Source organism: Oncorhynchus tshawytscha, linkage group LG08 (assembly GCF_018296145.1).
Source record: "Oncorhynchus tshawytscha isolate Ot180627B linkage group LG08, Otsh_v2.0, whole genome shotgun sequence".
NCBI classification, from domain to species: Eukaryota; Metazoa; Chordata; class Actinopteri; order Salmoniformes; family Salmonidae; genus Oncorhynchus; species Oncorhynchus tshawytscha.
In genome coordinates this window covers 60,876,169-60,897,045 of record NC_056436.1, presented here as the reverse complement: position 1 = coordinate 60,897,045, position 20,877 = coordinate 60,876,169, and the positions used below count along the sequence as shown (strand labels likewise).

Below are 20,877 nucleotides of genomic sequence, written 5' to 3'. Positions count from 1 at the left end.
AGGAAACCACTACTACTCAGTTAACCCACAGCCTAGAGCCCTGGACAAATACATGTCTCTACAGGACAACAGGACCATTGGTTACCTGGTACAATACAACACCCCTAACTAGTTGGAAATGATGAACCTTCAACCTGTCATCTTTATCGATAGTCACATGCATCTCCAACGTTACCCTTTCACAGTCTGTTTGGTGATACAAAATGGTGGCGCAATTGAAGAATGAGAGAGAACATATAATAATGTGTCTGCAGGTTAGTGAAATCCCTCAAGTGCGTCTTTGGCTCTGCAGGTTCCTACTGTATCACTTCCTCAAGGCCAAACATAGGCTTCCACACATTCCCTACCCACAGGACTAGCACACAGCAGCTCCCATTTAACCAACAAAGACAGAGGTCCCAGAACTCAGGCGCATGAGAATACTGTGATGCTGATGATAACCCAGAGCCGTGTTCGAGAGACTGTGGATGATGTTCTGTATTACGTTATCCAGAAAGCCACTAACTTCTATGTCTGGATTTAGGCCTATTTTTGGTTGGACTCTGGCCAGCCACCACCAAAGAGGTTATTTCTAATAATGGTGAACTGAGAGGGGGGGTGTAAGTGGAACGATTTAATGTCAGTGGTAAACGTTTTAAAGTCAATTATACATCATTTATAACATACTTCTGTCTATTCACGCTACTCTGTTACACTATCCCATCTGTATAACCAGTTAATGACCCCGGAGAAACTATAGTGAGCCTTTTAGTAGGAGTCAATAAGTAGTTGGTGACATGGAGTGCTTACTCAGCAGCCTACAGCCTTTGTTCCTGTGCTTGTAAATGTCACTGGGTGGTGTTCGTGCTGTGTCCACGAGCTGTGCTGCCTGGCTGCACGCCCTCTGACCTTTCAGAGCGACGCCTCTCTCCTTCTCCCCTCTCTGTCCCTGTGTAGAGGGGAGACTCCGTCAGAACCATTAAACACTACATTATATACAGTCGCTCATGTGTTCACTCATGTCACGCGTCCCTTCCAACCCATAGAAGGGGCTGATGCTAGGTTTTTGTTCCATCGTGTCAGCTTGTGTCAGGAAAATGCACTGTCAACCATGAGCCAAAACACCCACCCCTACACACACACACACACACACACACAGCCAGCCCTTGTCGTCTGTCACTAACCCGTCCTACACGGGGACCTTCCGGTTAGAGCCCAATTGGAGTGAGTGAAGATTACAGTATAACACTGTTATTAGATTGGTCAGTTTATTAAGGTGTGTCCAGGAGTGAATGCCCTTGGAGCGCCGCCTGTCCTTGCTGAAGGGATGGGCAGATGGTGTTCCAGAGAGCGACAGTTATTCATGTGTTGATGTAAAGCCCTTCCCTGACCTCCACCCTCTAACCATCATAGTATTCCATGACATGCCAGTTCAGGGATTCACAAGTTCAAATGAAAGCGCCGCCGCCGTTAACATCTTAAAGTGTCATGGTCTTATCTGGTTTCCATGAAGAAATAAAACTCCTAGTGTGTGTGTGTGTGTGCGTGCACACTTACATGCATGTGTGCGTGTGTGTTCCTATTGCCCTTGGAGTGGTCAGTGTTAACCCCCTCCATCTCACAGTGCTTATACACCACAGCGGTCAATTCAAAATCTATTTCCCATCCCTAGGACAACAGCTCATCTGCACACAGAGCACAGATATACAGTACATCTGACAGAATAACATGGAGCAAAGCTTGGCTGAGGGCGGCCAGGGAGAGGGTCTGAGGAGAGGGAGAGAAGGGTCTGAGGAGAGGGAGAGAAGGGTCTGAGGAGAGGGAGAGAAGGGGCTGAGGAGGGCAGAGGAGAGGGAGAGAAGGGGCTGAGGGGAGGGAGGGAGAGGGAGAGAAGGGACTGAGGAGGGCAGAGGAGAGGGAGAGAAGGGACTGAGGAGGGCAGAGGAGAGGGAGAGAAGGGGCTGAGGAGGGCAGAGGAGAGGGAGAGAAGGGGCTGAGGAGGGCCGAGGAGAGGGAGAGAAGGGGCTGAGGAGGGCAGAGGAGAGGGAGAGAAGGGGCTGAGGAGAGGGAGAGAAGGGGCTGAGGAGGGCAGAGGAGAGGGAGAGAAGGGGCTGAGGAGGGCAGAGGAGAGGGAGAGAAGGGGCTGAGGAGAGGGAGAGAAGGGGCTGAGGAGGGGGAGAGGGAGAGAAGGGACTGAGGAGGGCCGAGGAGAGGGAGAGAAGGGGCTGAGGAGGGCCGAGGAGAGGGAGAGAAGGGGCTGAGGAGGGCAGAGGAGAGGGAGAGAAGGGGCTGAGGAGGGCCGAGGAGAGGGAGAGAAGGGGCTGAGGAGGGCCGAGGAGAGGGAGTGGGTTGATTTGATACTCCTACGCACTGAAACCCACTCATGGTGATGTTGGGGGAGACAATATTAGAGCTGTCAGGGATCCTTCTTAAAATATATTTCTGGGACAGTCAGGGAGAGAAGAGAAGAGAGAGAGAGGAGGGAGAGAGAGAGAGGAGGGAGAGAGAGGAGATGGAGGAGATGGCGTTGCACTGCACTGGGGTTTTTCGTCAGATGCCTTTGTTTGCCGCTGTTGATTTGAGCTGTGCTCTGGGGAAGGCTGATAAGAAAAGTACAACCGCGCTTCTATTACGCTGACACTGATGATGTCAACACATGTCTAGGACTGTGTTTCATCTGTGCATATACTTTGGGTGGGCTTTTGTTCCAGAGCAAACTGTGTACTACAGTATACTGTGTTATGTTGTACTGTACGGTAGGCTAGAGCTAGGCTAAGGCACAAGTAAAATACTTCTTTTTTTTTGCAGCCGTTGCAATAAAGTTCATGGAGTATTTCCTTGTGGCCAGAAGACATGGGCTCAGTCAGTTTACTGTGCTCTAGAAATGGAGCTCAGATAATCTTCTGGAATGTACCGCTCTACTTTCAGAACACCCCATACATGTAGCGTTATTCCACCTGTTAGTATATATCTGCCCCCATGCAGCGCATCACATGAGCAGGGCAACTGACCCCCCTCCTATAGGTCACCGCCGGGTCACCAGTTGTTTCTGCCACTAGAGGTTGGGGTCAAAGTGCGTGAAATGACACTGCATTTCTGTCACATCACCACCATCACATCAAATGACTCCACAGCCGCTCCGGATTAAATTTTCAAGCCTCCTGTGTCAGGGAACTAGATATTCTGGCCCCAGGGAATGGGATCTATAGGCATTTGGTGTACAGAAATCACAGAGGATGACAGGCTCCCATTTACCTCTGGTGATGAAGTCTTTGTCAGGCCTGGCTATCCACACTGAAGTGAGTTATGACCCCTTCAGACCTTCTTTAACTGGTTTACTAGAGGATTTGGGCCTGTCTTGTGGAGGACTATGCTTAGAGCGTCTCTACCTCTCAATGTGACCTTTTATACTGTGTCTAACAAGCCAAATTGTTACACCTAAGTAAACATTTTAACGATATCCGATTGTTATCAATCCATTTGTTATCAATCCAAACATGGCAATTTTATACATCTGATTCAAACATCAAATTGTTTTAAGATGAAATTGTTTTGAACCCAAATTTGGGAACCTAGGATTTAGTCTCCAGGGAAAGAAGGCACTCAGTGACTCAGATCCACTCTACCTCATTTCTCTCCTCTCTCTCGCTTTACCTCCCTCCATCTCTCAAACAATCTCTCTGTCTTCGAGCTCCTAATAGCTATTTTATTACCTCACCCAAAGGGCCCTTTCACTACCTCACCTACACAGAGTTACCTAAGTACAGTGCATTCGGAAAGTATTCAGTCCCCTTGACTTGTCACAGCCTTATTCTAAAATTGATTAAATCGCCTTTCCCCCCCCTCATCAACCTACACACAATACCCCATAATGACAAAAGCAAAAACAGGTTTTTAGAAATTGTTGCAAATGTATATATTTAAAAAAATCATATCACATTTACATAACTGTTTTGAAGCACCTTTGGCAATGATTAGAGCCTGGAGTCTTCTTGGGTATGACGCTACAAGCTTGGCACACCTGTATTAGGGGAGTTTCTCCCATTCTCTCAAGCTCTGTCAGGTTGGATAGGGAGTATCGCTGCACAGGTATTTTCAGCTCTCTCCATAGATGTTTGATCTGTTCAAGTTCAGGCTCTGGCTCGTCCACTCAAGGACATTCAGAGACTTGTCCCGAAGCCACACCTGCATTGTCTTGGCTGTGTGATTAGGGTCGTTGTCCTGTTAGAAGGTGAACTTTTGCCCCAGCGCTCTGGAGCAGGTTTTCATCTTGGATCTATTTACTTTTCTCAGTTCATCTTTCATTCGATCCTGACTAGTCTCCCAGTCCCTCCTGCTGAAAAACATCCCCACACCATGATGTTTCCACCACCATGCTTCCCCGTAGGGATGGTGCCAGGTTTCTTTCAGATGTGACGTTTGGCATCAGGCCAAAGAGTTCAATCTTGGTTTCATCAGACCAGAGAATATTGTTTCTAATGGTCTGAGAGTCCTTTAGGCTCATTTTGGCAAACTCCAAGCAGGCTGTCATGTGCCTTTTATTGAGGAGTGGCCACTCTACCATAAAGGCCTGATTGGTGGAGTGCTGCAGAGATGCTTGTCCTTCTGAAAGGTTCTCCCATCTCCACAGAGGAACTCTAGAGCACTGTCAGAGTGACCATGGGGTTCTTGGTCACCTTCCTGACCAAGGCCCTTCTCCCCCGAATGCTCAGTTCGGCCAGCTCTAGGAAGAGTCTTGGTGGTTCCAAACTTCTTCCATTTAAGAATGATGGAGGCCACTGTGTTCTTGGGGACCTTCAATGCTTCAGAAATGTTTTGGTACCCTTCCCCAGATCTGTGCCTAAACACAATCCTGTCTCGGAGCTCTATGGACAATTCCTTCAACCTCATGGCTTGGTCTTTGCTCTGACATGCACTGACAACTGTGGGACCTTATATAGACAGATGTGGGCCTTTACAAATCATGTCCAATCAATATAATATACCTCAAATGGACTCCAATCAAGTTGTAGAAACATCAAGGATGATCAATAGAAACAGGATGCACCTGAGCTCAATTTCGCATCTCAGAGCAAAGGGTCTAAATACTTCTGTAAATAAGGCATTTCTGTTTCTTATTTTGAATACATTTACTTTGTCATTATGGGGTATTGTGTGTATATTGATGTTTTTTTCAGATATCATTTTTAGAATAAGGCTGGGAACGTAACAAAATGTGTGATAAGGGAAGGGGTCTGAAAACTTTCTGAATGCACTTTATACATTTCTCAACCATGTCCATGCTATATGTCCTCTCTATGCAAGTCCCCTCTATTTCTCCCTCATCTCCCATCCCTGCCTCTTGCAGCTTTTAGCCGACACATGTCTGACATTCAGTGAGCAAACATTGGGCTTTTCAGCTAGTTCTGTCCAGGAGCGCTAAGAGCTCCAGTTTTAGTTAACGGTGGCTGAACATCCCTGCCCGAGAGCTTCTGTCAGTCCATCCACATCACGAGTCAGCGCATGGGGAGGAAAGGGGGCGGGGAGAGTTCTGATATTTCGTCTCTCTTCTTATCTATTTTTCTTGGGATTGTTTGTGTATTAGTATTATTATTAGATATTAGTTGTGTACTGTTAGACACTTACTGCACTGCTGGGGCTAGAAACAAGCATTTCGCTGCACCTGCTTTAACATCTGCTAATCTGTGTACGCAAATAAACTTTGAATTGATTGAGATTTTGGGGGTATGGAAAGGAATGGGGTTTTGAGCACTTAATTGTAGGCTGTAATTGTTTAATTCCTCTTTTAACAGTAGGCCTAAAAATCGGACTGAGGAGATCTTTACCATACAATTCCCACACAGCTCTTATGAAATAGAGGCATTATTCTTTTTCATTGTGCCCCCTCCTGACCATACTAATAGCTTTCTGAATGGAAGATCTCCGCATTATTGAAGACTGTAACTGTATCCGCATACAGAGAGCCTCTGTGCTGGCAGAACCTCCCTCAGAAAACATTTCAACAGGGCTATTCAAGTCAAATGGATTGTGATCACTGTTGTGAGCCAGTTAGAGCGAGTGTTCCTTTTTTCTGTCTTTGGCAAAATATCAAGCAGCTTGTTTAAATGTCAGAGTGTTGGGTTTGGCAGTGACAGGGGTAGGGGGGTGGAGAGAGGGGATGTGGGTGTGAAACATTACCCTTTCAGTCTCAAGAATGACTGTGGCTAATTAACAGAGCTATTCTTTCTCAAATATCACATTAATGTCAATGACCTTATCCAGGGGGCTGGGGTAGAGGGGAGGGGACTGAGATTTGAAGGTTGTACAGGCATATAGTGTGTCCTTGATGCTTACTTACTGGTCTATGCTGAACAGTACGTTCTAAACCCAAGAATCATATACAACCACAGCCCTGGTGAATCAGTCATGTATGGTAGCAAGTGGGCAGTACAAAACTGTTACACTCCAAAACTGTGCAAGTACGTGGTGTTCAATACTTCTGGGGTGACAGAACCCTAAATCGCTCCACTGAAAGGCATCTGTTACTTCCCTTGTCGTTGAAGGGAGGAAAAAACGACTTTGTGGAAGATCAAAGACTTTTCACTCTTAAGACCTGAGAAACAAAATGAAGGTTGTTCTCACAGTACTTGCTTTTCAGGCTGAGTGATGTAGACTTCTCCCTCCACACCCGCTCGGCTCTGATCTTCATTTCATCCAGCTCTGTGAGGACTGCAGTCGCCCTTTGACTGACCTTGCAGTGGGTTTCCTCATTTGCCTCTACCTGAGGAGTGAGAGTGTGTCGTACTGTCGTCTCGCTCCAAACCCCCAAACACAGCTCCAGTGATAAATACACTACAGAAGCTATCGCCACCAAGCAGTACAGCAGAGTAGAGTACTATCCCTACTCTCCCCACTCAGAGAGCTGCCTTAATGCACACCGACAGGCATTACCTCATCATCTCGACTGTCCTCCTGGGCTGCTTATGTAAGGCCTGTCTGACTGGCTGACGAGGGAGGATGGTGATCAGCAGTGGAAACTAACCTAAAAAGGCTGTGTCCTTGGGATTGACTATATTTCAAGAGCCCCAGGCAGAGTAATGTTAGGCAGGCATTATGATCCAGAGTTGTCCCTAAAGTTCATCCTGGCTATTTCCCTCATGGGAATCTCGGTCCTATGCAATTCCCAATGGCAACCAGAAGCCCATTAAATGTCATTCAATGCCACCCTTGTCCAATGTCAATACAGTCCTCTTGCCCTTAAGTCCATAACTTTGGCACCAAGGCAAAGCTCGGATTCCTTCTACACCAGTCAGATGAGGACAGAGAAGTAATGTGTAGATATCATATATAAAGCTATGCTATCAATGGGATTGTAGATGGAGGCATTACCTCAGAGATGCGTATCCCCACTCAAATTAGTACTCCAATACAGAGAGAGGAGAGTGCTGCGAGGAGCTTCAGAGACGAGAAGTTACACCTAGCCAGACAAAGTGAGAGATTAGGCACAGCTTTGCTGCTAAGACCTTTCTGCTGAAAGGAGTCTGTAGAGGAGCCTTGAGAAGAGCAATTCACTTTCCACAGTCTCTGCCCTAATCGACACAGACATAGCCAACAGGGCAGCCATGATGGATCGTACAGGGCTGCCAGGGCTCTAGGGTTACTTCAGTGAGGCTCCAACCCCTGACTCCTGGCTTCCCAAAGTTGGCGCCCCTCTCCAGGGTGATATGGCTCAATAGGCAGGTAGACACACTAGACATACTGCCTACCTCCGACAGGAACGGTCGTTACTACTCCCTCCTGGTGGTGGTTCTCAGTCACTGATCAGATCCCACTACATCAGCAGAACAGCATGGGTCTTGATTTCGATCTTGGAAATGCAACTTAAAACAATTCATACTCTTTGATGGTGTTACTTTAGTTTAGTCGCTTGGCCTTGGTCTCTCTATAACTTGTAATATAACTGCACCCTACAAATCTGTTGACTGCTGTAATAGAACTGCACCCTACAGATCTGTTGACTGTTGTAATAGAACTGCACCCTACAGATCTTTTGACTGTTGTAATAGAACTGCACCCTACAGATCTTTTGACTTGTAATAGAACTGCACCCTAAAGATCTGTTGACTGTTGTAATAGAACTGCACCCTACAGATCTGTTGACTGTTGTAATAGAACTGCACCCTACAGATCTTTTGACTGTTGTAATAGAACTGCACCCTACAGATCTGTTGACTGTTGTAATAGAACTGCACCCTACAGATCGGTTGACTGTTGTAATAGAACTGCACCCTACATATCTGTTGACTGTTGTAATAGAACTGCACCCTACAGATCTTTTGACTTGTAATAGAACTGCACCCTACAGATCTGTTGACTGTTGTAATAGAACTGCACCCTACAGATCTGTTGACTGTTGTAATAGAACTGCACCCTACAGATCTTTTGACTTGAACTAATCTGTTGAGAACTGCACCCTACAGATCTTTTGACTTGTAATAGAACTGCACCCTACAGATCTGTTGACTGTTGTAATAGAACTGCACCCTACAGATCTGTTGACTGTTGTAATAGAACTGCACCCTACAGATCTGTTGACTGTTGTAATAGAACTGCACCCTACAGATCTTTTGACTGTTGTAATGGCGCTAGATGAGTGTGTCAACATTCTGAAAGCATTAGCTAATGCTATGTTTGTATACAACTGAATTCCTTGGATACCATTCAGAGTATATCGAGACATACTACTCCTAGTGTAGATATAACAGGCTCTACTGGAATGGTCTGTGGAGGCACTTCGATTCACAGCCAGCCAGAGGGATGTTTTAACACTTCAAAAATAACCCCTCTACAAATTAGAATCCTTCCCTGCAGCCGATGAAAAGGCAACAACATGGGCGTGGGTTGTGTGTGGAATCTATAAAGATATAACCTCAGAGTGCCACATCACTCCTCCCAAGCCAGCATTGCCTTCCCCAAGAGCTACTGTACAATCAATGACACTGAGCAGGCATCAGGGTGTTTATTACATGCTGGGCCCGGCCCTGATCCACTATTGTAGCAGATTATCTAATTGAAGCCGGCAACCAATTCCCTGCTGTGCTCTGGACGTGTGGCAGCCAGGAGTGAGATATACACCAAGGAACTCAATGGCCTTGGCTTTATACATCCTACTGCTTTTGTCTCCTCCCATCCTAGATTCCCGCGGTCCATCTAACACAGCCTTGTTTAGATGTCAACTAAGCATGCTGAACAGGGCTGTGAGTCAGAGGGCTATAGGACAGATGGAGTAGGTCTATCCACTGTTGAGAAATGACATTATGCACGGTATGCGTTTCCATGTTTTCGTAGTAATGGGTTGACGCGGTCTTTGGCAGGAAATGCCTGCTTTATCTCAGGGCTGAGGTGATCACATGGAGAAATACAGGAGTGCAACCACAGTGCATGAATAAGGTTGTGAAAAGAAAGGAACGAAGGTGTAGCTGCGGATGGCTATCAAAACAAAGTCAGCATGTTGACTACTCTCGCCCTAACCTCTCTCTCATAAAAACCCGGTGCTAATTACTGAAGTATGAATTATTCAGCCGTTTAACGACTCAATGAAATATAAATGGTCTGGATCAATAGGGCGCTCCATCAGAGCACCCCGGGGACTCCCCACAGGGAGGGGGATATGACCAGGGAAGGGCTCCTATTCTCCAGGCCAGACCACATAGTACCACATAGTGACACTGGGGTTGGACCAGACACTGACCCTCAGCAGTATGCTGCATCAGCGCTATTCTCACAGCACCCAGGAGAGCTGCATTAGCCTAGCCATTCACTGGTGTATGGTTAACCTTAGGACCAGGAGCCTCATTTATCAACAGTGCATAAGCACAAAAAAATATTATCCTTGCATGTGGGACTTTTCCCGCAAAGGTTGGCATTTACCTAATCTTAAACTTGACAGGAAAGTGTGCATTTCTCCAATAATATCTCAGACCATTTCTAGTGGTTGAAGAACTGTATTACAAGCAAACGGTGTAATTTTGAGGGAAATTGAAGTGTTTGACGAACAGGAATGACAATAATTGTAGGCTAATAAAAGCATTACAACGTAGGCTACAGATAAAACAAATGCGTTTGCCGTTGGTAAGGTGATCTCATAACAGCATGTAGAGTAAAAGTGTTTCTTTGACTTTTATTATATGGGCCCAAATCATAATAATATTTTCTGACAACATTTTTACTCCCGTTACACAACAAATATTAGGCTACCATTTATCCACCACTCATTCGATAGCCAAGCATGCTCGAAAGTAAATAGACCGGTAACCTACAGTATAGAAGCGGCAATATTGCAGTGACTGAGATAGGAGCGCGACATTATAGCCTCTTTAATCTCAGAGCCTATACCAAGACAGGAGATAGAAACACAATCATCAGTTGACAAACAGAATATTGAACAACCATTATTATTTTTGCATAGTGTGAGCTGTAGCATTTACTTTTAAATTGTTTGAAAAGGCAATCAATTGTGCATAATGCACAGCCAGTGTTTGGCACTCGGTGTAGACGATTAGTTTGCATTTTAGTTTGAAAAAGTCCCTGCAAAAGATCGAAACATTCTGCCCACAACTCTACAGAAATGTGATATTGCACTTTCCAACATTTCCAAATCATACAACAAATGTGGGTGTTTTTGTTTCCATCAAATGTGAATGAATGGAGGGCGTTTTCAGGCGGGGTTGTAGCGCTCGTTCACCAGCACACATATAATATATTATGGATCTGATTTATCAATGAAAGCATGCATATGTTGCGTGCGACAGTTTGACAAATCCCAATCATTTTTGGCACACACAAATCCTAGAATTTCCACGTACGCCAGAATTTAGTGAGACATTTACGCACGGTTGATAAATGAGGTCCCTGGGGTTTGTACTGGTAATGTGAGCTAGTCAGGGAAACTGCTAACCACTAGCCCTTTCGTCTCAGTGGGTGTGTGCGTACAGTATGACGTGATGTTCAATCAAAGCTTTGGTAGACATTGTTTGATAGACATGTGCGCCATCTAGTGGTATATTACCTGAAATGCATGTTTTGTTGAAGACGGGGGTTCTCTCCGTTTCTGATTGCAGTCCAAACCTAGAGGAACACATCAGAGAACGACGAAAAAAATCAGTCATCACAGAGAAAAAAAAACATGTAAAAACAATCCGTTCACAAAAGGATGTACACGGATACTTACACCAGCCAGCCAACCCATCATTATAAATAAGAAGCTGTTGTTCTTAATTGACCTGGCTGGTCAAAAAGTACAAATAGAAAATTATAAATCCACCACAGTATGTCAATGTTTTGCCTCTAAACAAACTAACAGCAAACATACCCTGCCGCTGTGGTTCAAGAGTAAACAGACAGCTGTACTTTGGAGTGGGTGAGAGTGTGTCCATGGTGTGTGTGTTTCTCTGCATTGGGCATTGTGATACCAGAGTATCAGATCAGACAGGGATGGCAACAGTTTACCTAATCCTCCTCCTGTGTGTGATGCTGCTAGACTGCCGGCTGGGCTGGGGAGGTAAGTCCTGCTCTGACTGCTGATGGTTTCAGTAGGTGTCTCACTAGTAACAATATTACTGTCAGTTATGCACCAGCCATGACTGTAACAGCCTTACCATCTCCCTCTGGCCCTCCAGCCCCAGTGTTCCTGTCAGGCCAGGCAGCAGACAGTGTGCTGAGGAGACAGAGGCGCCACAACACAGGGGTTTTCGAGGAGCTGTTATGGGGGAACCTGGAGAGAGAGTGTCTGGAGGAGAGGTGTGACCTGGAGGAGGCCAGGGAAGCATTTGAGAATGAAGAGAAGACGGTGAGTGTGTGTGTGTGTGTGTGTGTGTGTGTGTGTATGGTGGGGTTAGACTCCACCATGAATCCGGTACTGTGTAATGAATGGGTTAACTTGTGATATTCTGAAGATTCTGTATTTATTTTTCAGATGGAGTTTTGGGCCGCTTATGAAGGTGACTTTGCTTAATGATTAACTGTTGTGTTGGCACAAACAGAAGGGATTAAGCTGTGACTCAGAGCTGTGTGTGGTGTGTGGGTTTAGCAGTGTTTGTATTTATTTATTTCTTCCTGGGGTTCAGCAAAATGAAGGCAGTTTATACAATTTTAAAAACATTACAATATATTCACAACACACTGTGTGCCCTCAGGCCCCTACTCCACCACTACCACATATCTACAGTAATAAATCCATGTGTATGTATAGTGCGTATAGTGGGTATGTGTATGTTATCGTGTGTGTGTGTGTTTATGAAACTTGGTGTAACGTAAATTGCATCAATAATGCTCTGTTATGTATCAGATGGGGACCAGTGTAAGTCGTCCCCCTGTCTAAACCAGGGCTCATGTAAAGACCAGAAAGGATCCTACTCCTGCATCTGTCTACGAGGCTTCACTGGGACGAACTGTGAGATAGGTACAGTAATAACATCGTAATGGCTTACTTGACTTAAGCCATTGGCTCCTATAAGGAGCATAGGCCATGACAAATGTCCTCCATTTCAGTCAGTTCGGGGCAGGTTGGTCCAGCTTAAACCAGTTGAGGACGCTCTATGTAAACTCCGTCTGGACGTCACTCCTATAACATTGCGATAACACGGTTATAAAACCACGTTGGGGCGGCAGGGTAGCCTAGTGGTTAGAGAGTTGTACTAGTAACCGAAAGGTTGCAAGTTCGAATCCCCGAGCTGACATGGTACAAATCTGTCGTTCTGCCTCTGAACAGGCAGTTAACCCACTGTTCCTAGGCCGTCATTGAAAATAAGAATTTGTTCTTAACTGACTTGCCTAGTTAAATAAAGGTCAAATAAATGTAAAAAATAACAATCGCAACCATACTTACTTCTATTTGCTATATTATTTAACATGCCTCATCTCTTTAGATGTGGGTAATTGATGTAGGTTTCTCCCCACAGTAACAGTTAGACAGTGTGCAGTGAATAATGGAGAATGTATGCACTTCTGTGAGAACCTGGACACCTATGGGGCAGAGTGTAGCTGTGCAGAGGGCTACAAGCTGGCGCAGGATCGAGTCAACTGCAATCCTGAAGGTAGCCACAACATTCACACGTCTTGTTATACCTTTACCATAATCTTGCTAAAGTACTGTGTAGCAACATGTCAATACAGTAGTGTGATTACAACGCTACGTCATTGGTGTAGAGTAACTTGATGTAGAGTTACCACCCAGCCCTCCTTAATTTGGATTTGTATACCACCAGTGGAGTTTCCTTGTGGCAGAGACAGGCGGACTGTGATCACGGACATGTCTAGATCATTACTCCCCCGTAAGAACACAAGATCAGATGCCAACGTCACTACAACCCCCTCCCTCACCCCAGCCAATACCACCAAGCCCCCTGTCGGAGACCTCAACGTCAGAATACGTATTGTAGGTGGCGACACAGTCACCCCGGGAGATATCCCATGGCAGGTAAGAGAGGGGAAAATACCAAGATGCACTATGCACTGGTGAATGTGTGTCTAAGCATCTCTGGGTCATTGAAAAGAGCTACATACAACCCATATATATTATTATTACCATGTAAGGGCCGATATACAGTACCAGTCAAAAGTTTGGACACACCTATACATTAAAAGGTTTTTATTTTTACTATTTTCTACATTGTAGAATAATAGTGACGACATCAAAACCATAAAATAAAACATATGGAATCCTGTGGTAACCAAAAAAAGGGATAAACAAATCTAAATATATTTGAAATTTGAGATTCTTCAAAGTAGCCACCCTTTGCCTTGATGACAGCTTTGCACACTCTTGGCATTCTCTCAACCAGCTTCATGAGGTAGTCACCTGAATTGCATTTCAATTAACAGGTGTGCCTTGTTAAAAGTTCATTTGTGGAATTTCTTTCCTTAATGTGTTTGAGCCAATCAGTTGTGTTGTGCCAAGGTAGGGGTGGTTTACAGAAGATAGCATTATTTGGTAAAAGACCAAGTACATATTATGCCAAGAACAGCTCAAATAAGCAAAGAGAAACAACAGTCCATAATTACTTTAAGACATGAAGGTCAGTCAATACAGAACATTTCAAGAACTTTGAAAGTTTCTTCAAGTGCAGTCGCAAAAGCCATCAAGTGCTATGATGAAACTGGCTCTCATAAGGACCGCCACAGGAAAGGAAGACCCAGAGTTCATTAGAGTTACCAGCCTCAGAAATTACATCCCAAATAAATTCTTCAGAGTTCAAGTAACAGACACATCTCAACATCAACTGTTGGTCAAATTGCTGCAAAGAAACCACTACTAAAGGACACCAATAATAAGAAGAGACTTGCTTGGGCCAAGAAACAAGAAACACGAGCAATGGACATTAGACCAGTGGAAATCTGTCCTTTGGTCTGATGAGTCCAAATTTGAGATTTATGGTTCCAACCGCTATGTCTTTGTGAGACCCAGAGTAGGTGAACTGATGATATCCGCATGTGTGGTTCCCACCGTAAAGCATACAGGAGGAGGTGTGATGGTGCTTTGCTGGTGACACTGTCTGTGATTTATTTAGAATTCAAGGCACACTTAACCAGCATGGCTACCACAGCATTCTGCAGCGATACGCCTTCCCATCTGGTTTGCGCTTGTCCTCCATATGCAGGACTATCATTTGTTTTTTAACAGGACAATGACCCAAAACACACCTCCAGGCTATTTGACCAAGGCGGCGAATGATGGACAGCTGCATATTATGCCCTGGCCTCCAAAATCACCCAACTTCAACCCAATTTAAGTGGTTTGGGATGAGTTGGACCGCAGAGTGAAGGAAAAGCAGCCAACAAGTGCTCAGCATATGTGGGAACTCCAAGACTGTAGGAAAAGCATTCAAGGTGAAGCTGGTTGAGAGAATGCCAAGAGTGTGCAAAGCTGTCATCAAGGCAAAGGATGGCTACTTTGAAGAATCTAAAATATATTTTGATTTGTTTAACACTTTTTGGTTACTACATGATTTCTTTGGTGTTATTTCATAGTTCTGATGTATTTATTCACTATTATTCTACAATGTCGAAAATAGTTCAAATTAAGAAAAACTCTTGAGTAGGTGTGTCCAAACTTTAGACTGGTACTGTATGTAACGGGCTCTCCCTGTTCTCTACTCCCCCAGGCTGCTCTGGTGCAGAGGCCCAGTGGTCAGGTTTTCTGTGGGGGCTCTATCCTCAGTCAGTTGTGGGTCATCACTGCTGCCCACTGTCTGGTGGAGGGACAGCAGGGATCTTTTTTCGTCAGAGTGGGTAAGGCACAATTCCGGTTAGTTTTTTTAGCTCAGCTACGGTACATTCTCACTACTTTACACAGGAGCGTGTTCATAGGTGTATGATTTGTATCTATTTCATTGCATCTATGACTAAAACTAAATTCTCTACTAGGACGACTCATATTGATTACAGATGGATTACTTAATTGAGTTATTGTACCTCTCCAGGGGAGCATAACATCAATGACAAAGAGGGCACGGAACAGGACCACGAGGTGTCGAAGCAGTACAAACATCCACTCTACGACTCCCAGCAGAGTCTGTACAACCACGATATCGCCCTGCTGCGCCTGCACAACCCCATCACATTCTCCTCCCACGCCAGACCCATCTGCCTGGGGCCCAAGGTCTTCACCGAGGACCTGGTGAAGGATCAATCCCCGGCTACGGTCAGTGGCTGGGGTCGCACACGCTTCCAGGGGGCCACGTCTCACTTACTACAGAAGGTAGAGGTGCCATTTACAGAGAGGACGTCGTGTAAGGATAGCAGTAGTGCCCGTATCACCAAGTATATGTTCTGTGCCGGCTATGCTCACGTGGCCAAAGACTCGTGCCAGGGGGACAGCGGGGGTCCCCATACCAACCGTTACCATGACACCTGGTTCCTGACAGGGATAGTGAGCTGGGGGGAGGAGTGTGCCAAGGATGGGAAGTATGGGGTATACACCAGAGTGTCGCATTACTATAGATGGATACGTCACGTTATGTCAGTGACCAAGCGCATGCTGCATGACGTCCTGGATGACTAACCCCTGACCTTTGACCCTCAGGGCCCACGCTGGCTTTTTTTGTTCCAGGTCTTTTGGGGGTTCAGGAGATGTGTCTGTTTTGTATTCAAATAGAGAGTGTCTTCTTGTAGCTGGTGAAGATAAGCTTTACATGATAGACCTGTATGGAACAGATGCTTATGCCTACTGAACATTTATTATGCTTATTCAGAAAACAAAAACTATCATTTACTGGCAAATGGCTGTATGCAAGCAACTAACACTGCTTTATTGTATTCTAATATAGAAAAAAAAAACATTAAACTCTAAGGCGCAGAAGAAACCTGTATTATTTCAATAAATACTTTATTTTGTCTATATACAATACTGAAGCGGTATAAAAAAGCAGCCAATCAACAACGATGACTGAAGAACAATAATAAAAACCTGAAACCTGCCACGTTCGGTCAATATTCAGTTAGCCATGCTATGTTCTCTTATGAGAAACACTTAGCAACAAGCTTACAGCGCTTGTCAAAGACGCACAGCATTTTCAAGCATATTTCTGTCTCTATTTTTGAACATCACAGTTCAGTGCAAAATGTGCAGCAAAAGAAAGAAAACCCAGCTAATTCTGCCATGTGAGGAGAGAAACCCATTGATGCGACGCGCAGCAGTCAAGCATGTCTCCGTTAAGGGTAGATAGACAATTTTACTGGGCTGCACAGCTGCTTACCGCCGCGAAGGAACAACTTGATAGCAAAATTAATTAATGAATTAATAAGAAGACATTAGTAGTGTGGCGCTGTGCTCCCGCTGTTTTCCTGGCTCATTTCCACATCAAACGCAGCATATGAAAGGCAGGCCTCCGACTGGGGCCTTGATTTGATGTAGTAAATTCATATAAGTCCGCAATCAATATTTAATTAAGCGTTCGACATAGCGGGTATATTTCATGTTTGCTGTATGATCCTGTTTAATGGGAAGCCTAAGATTAATTGCAAGGCCGTGGAGGAGACGAGTAGAGGAAGAGAGAGTGGCACATTTCTCCCTTTCTCTTGATCCAGCTCTCTCTCGCTCCATTTTGTGCTGTCACACCAGGGAGACAGAGTGAAATCCTGGGGAGAATGACATCAGTCTTTGCTGGCGCCACGTGGGTAGTAGATCTTCCCCATATCACTATAGACCTGAGGAGTACCCTTCTATCAGTCACCATCACCTCACAAGATGTCGGAATTGACCATCCGTGACATCTTAACTTTATGTATATTGGGGCGGTGTGTCTCCTCGCCATTGACACACACTGAGCTTCGGAAATAAAGTTGAAAAATAATAGGTATGAATCAGGAAAATATGAAGGCGGTATTACGTTCATGGAGAGCTCAATTTCTCTAGAGCCTTTGAAAAGATAGTAAAGCTTTCCGCTTGTTTTCTTTCAGCTTGCATTTTGCTTATAAGCATGAATAAAGTGCCAGTTGAGTATCGGTCAGATGTGAGGTAGAAGCAAGACTGCGTTTGATACTGCGGAGCAAACAGTACATTTATCAAAGAGGAGCTCGATTCCAACATTGCAGGAATAAAAAGGCATTATGGCACGGCACGTTTTGGCATTTCAAGCTTGGAGAGCTTAGAGAAGGGTGCCTTAAGGAATAAGACAGGATGGACACCTAAACAACATGAGCATGTAGAATAAATGAACATCAACAAACAATAGACCAACATTCAAGTATACACATCCAAAATGAATGACATAGCTATGTACAAAAGTCTCTTTTTAAGAAATGTTTCAGGCGAAAACCCGGATTATTATGACGCATAAGAATAAACGCATAAACGTACAAACAACAATTGCATTCTCACTGATTAGCAATGACGGTTAAGAATCCCTCAGAGAGCGAGAGTCCATGGATGTAATCCAGCTACAGCAGCCCAACAGAAAAGCCCATTGGCTGGGTCTAAGAGGAAGTGGGGGATTGAATTTGAAGTCCCAAACCTTTTCACATGTCCCTTGTCCTTCACCAAACTGTGTGCCTTTGTGCTGGTAGAACCCTGTGCTGTCTAAAGTGTTTGGAGGGTAACATTCATAAAGAGTGTCCACTGTCCATCATGGTGGGCAACAAAAAAAAAACAGGTCCTCATGTTACTGGCCCAGAAAAATGTCAATCAAAAACCCAGATCTAAAACTCCTACGTCCTTCTTAAATTGGCTAGTTGTCTCTAATCGTGGCCAATCAGAGCACTTTGAGGAAGCAGAGTTTAAGATATTCCATCAGTCATGACCTCACAATGTCTAATGGAAAACAATCTGTCTTTTCAGTCTGTCAATCTTTGTAAAGGTCCAACAAAAGGCGTTGCTGCCTTCCAAAGCTCCTCCAAAGTGGGAAATACGAGGTTCCGACTAACCACTTTCCCAGGTCCCGCGAGCACTTGAAGACAGCATTTTCCCTCTAAGGGGAGCTGAGCTTTCTGGCCTTCCCTGGATCTGCATAAAAGATAGGAGACACAAATGATTCAAAGAAACCCATCTAATGAGCTACATGTCAGAGAGGAGGATTGAGAGTACAAATGGCTTTAGAAACTTCTTCTTTTGTACTGTAACACTAACCTTACCTCCTAGTCTGGTGGACTGTCCTCTACTGCCGTTTCCCAGAATCATGTGCAGGTTGGGGACTGGGATGATACCCTCCTGTCTGCGACTCAGGTTCTTCACCAGCCTGGAGATGGAGTGAGGGAGGGAGGCTTTAGAGGAGTTAAAGGCCCAGTACAGTCAAAAACGTGATATTACTGTTTCTCATTTAAAACAAACATTTGTTTATATAAATATATATTTTTTAATCACACTGAGGTTTGAATATTACTGAGAAATTGTGAACATTATGATAAGGCCATTTTAATGTTAGAGCTGTTTGAAAAAAACATGACATTTCAACCTGTTTTGGTGGAATGGGAGTTTTGGTCTGCCTGGTGACAACAACCAGGGGGTCAATTAGTTAATAGACCAATAAGAAATAGAGTTCCAAGCCTTTCAGTTTTCCCCTTCCCACTCAGAGGACTCTCAGACAGTCCTAGCAACATTCTTGCTTGAGAAATTGCTCACTGTTAAGAAACAAATGTATTTCTTTGACCATCTTAATTGAAAAAAATCACAGTACTTACTGATTTAATATTGAGATACAAACTTTAGCTGCATTGGACCTTTAAGGTGAAGGGCAGGACACACGATAATGAAATTGGCGGAGCGCCGCAGTGTGCAGAAGACAACCTGCTGGGTGTTGACGAATGGTGGCCATTCAACATTTAGAATTGTTATGAAATTAAAATAAAATGGTTGCCGATAGGACTGCCACACGCTGCTTTTAACCATTCTCCTACGCTGTCTGTTTTGTCGTTAAGTCTTTACACCTGCTATATTAGGCTCCAGTCAGCCCAGAGCCCATGTCAAACCCGTGTCAAATAAGGTTCTGCCATTGGCAACCAACTTTACCACCAGACAACTGACACTGTCGACACTCACCAGTGGCCTTCGCCGTCCTCGTGCTGCAGCTGGATGACATCACCGCTCTTGATGGTGAGGTCATCTGGGCCGTATCGTGAACATTCAGCCAAGGCCTTATATCTGCCTGGAGCCTGGGAGGACAGACACAATTCTGTTAGACTAGGAGAAGGATATGTAGAACTGTAGCCTACTAGAGTATGCCTTTTAAACGTGTAGTGTCCACATTAAACGTAGAGAGTTTGAAGAGGTTCCTTTAACCTTTCTGAGCATATTTAAGGTCCTGGGTAAGGAACGAGTGGTTGTATTGATGTTGTAGAGAACCCATCTCACCAGCTGAGTAGCGTCCTCCTCCTCGGTGTCTGAAGGCTGAGAGGGGTCCTCACCTCCACCCCACTCCTCCAGACCCTCACAGATGTCTACTGAGTGAGGTGCACCGGGCCAGCCTGGAAGTTACACATTTTAGTTTTGAGTTACATTTTGCTTGTCTCTCCTTATATAGTGCCTTAATGAAGTACCAGAAATACCTGAAGTAAATACGTGGTAACTATAGCGATAAATTACAATTAAAAACGGAGTAATTGACAATCAAAATATATTTTTTCAAGGGATAGGGGGGAAAAATCTATACTGTAGAGTATTGCGTTATTATTTTTGCAGATTTTATATCAATACTGACTCCCAAGTATTGACTTGCAATGTTAGCTAGCGCTAGTGCACTGTACCAGCGATAAAACCATAGGATTTATCATCCTATAGCTTGTTCTGCATCTTCTTTCTAAAATGTTTAAATGGTTTTGGAACTTTTACCTCCAAAACAAATTTTCGCATGGCTTTCTCTTGGAACATCGAATCGCAAAAAATATATATAATCTTGATACATATAGAATTGCAATACATATAGTATCGGCACCTAAGTATCATTTTAATATTGTACCCCCCCCCCCCAGAGTTCCTCCATGCACCCACAGCTCCTTCATGTGAAATACCTGCATCTTTAGGGAACCGGGATTGCAATTGTATTAATACCCACATAAATCCAATGTAAATTCAGAGGAGTTTCATGTACCATCTGTCATGACCCAATAACCATTGTTGACCCAATCACCATAATTACAAATAGTTACCAACTATTTACTTTATGTTATGGGTATAGACAGGTGGGTTGCTTAGAAACAAAACCGATGCGTGCACAATTTAGGGGCAAAACAACTGTCAACTCAAAAGGATTATTGACAACATATGAACTGTATTTCATCTCCAAATGTTTATTGAAAACATACATTTCCACAATAACCACTAGTTGTCTCTCAAATACATCGTTACAGTTGTTGGTTAGCTAGCTAGCGAATTTTCCATATTAGCATACAGGTGACATAAATCAAAACACCTCAAAACAAGACATGGTA

At 44.4% G+C, this 20,877-nt stretch overlaps 2 protein-coding genes across 5 annotated transcripts in view; one reads left to right on the top strand and one right to left on the bottom strand.

Moving 5' to 3' along the window:
• Nucleotides 1-11,375: 11,375 nt before the first annotated feature.
• Nucleotides 11,376-16,319, top strand: f9a (coagulation factor IXa). Its single transcript, XM_024429244.2, has 8 exons — nucleotides 11,376-11,518; nucleotides 11,637-11,806; nucleotides 11,933-11,957; nucleotides 12,305-12,418; nucleotides 12,918-13,052; nucleotides 13,224-13,435; nucleotides 15,120-15,246; nucleotides 15,438-16,319. Exons 1-8 carry the CDS (start codon nucleotides 11,392-11,394, stop codon nucleotides 16,016-16,018), a joined length of 1,491 nt encoding a protein of 496 aa, XP_024285012.2. The 5' UTR covers nucleotides 11,376-11,391; the 3' UTR covers nucleotides 16,019-16,319.
• Nucleotides 16,237-20,877, bottom strand: part of mcf2a (MCF.2 cell line derived transforming sequence a) — a 32,651-nt gene continuing 28,010 nt past the window's right edge. For 3 of the 4 annotated variants that reach the window (XM_024429240.2, XM_024429242.2, XM_024429243.2), the window contains 4 exons: nucleotides 19,802-19,914; nucleotides 19,490-19,602; nucleotides 18,581-18,689; nucleotides 16,237-18,457 (listed from right to left, as the gene is read on the bottom strand). In XM_024429240.2, coding sequence (XP_024285008.1) covers nucleotides 18,374-18,457; nucleotides 18,581-18,689; nucleotides 19,490-19,602; nucleotides 19,802-19,914 — 419 coding nt within the window. In that variant the 3' untranslated portion in view covers nucleotides 16,237-18,373. The remainder of the gene's footprint in view (nucleotides 18,458-18,580; nucleotides 18,690-19,489; nucleotides 19,603-19,801; nucleotides 19,915-20,877) is intronic. The other variant, XM_024429241.2, reaches the window with a different exon arrangement.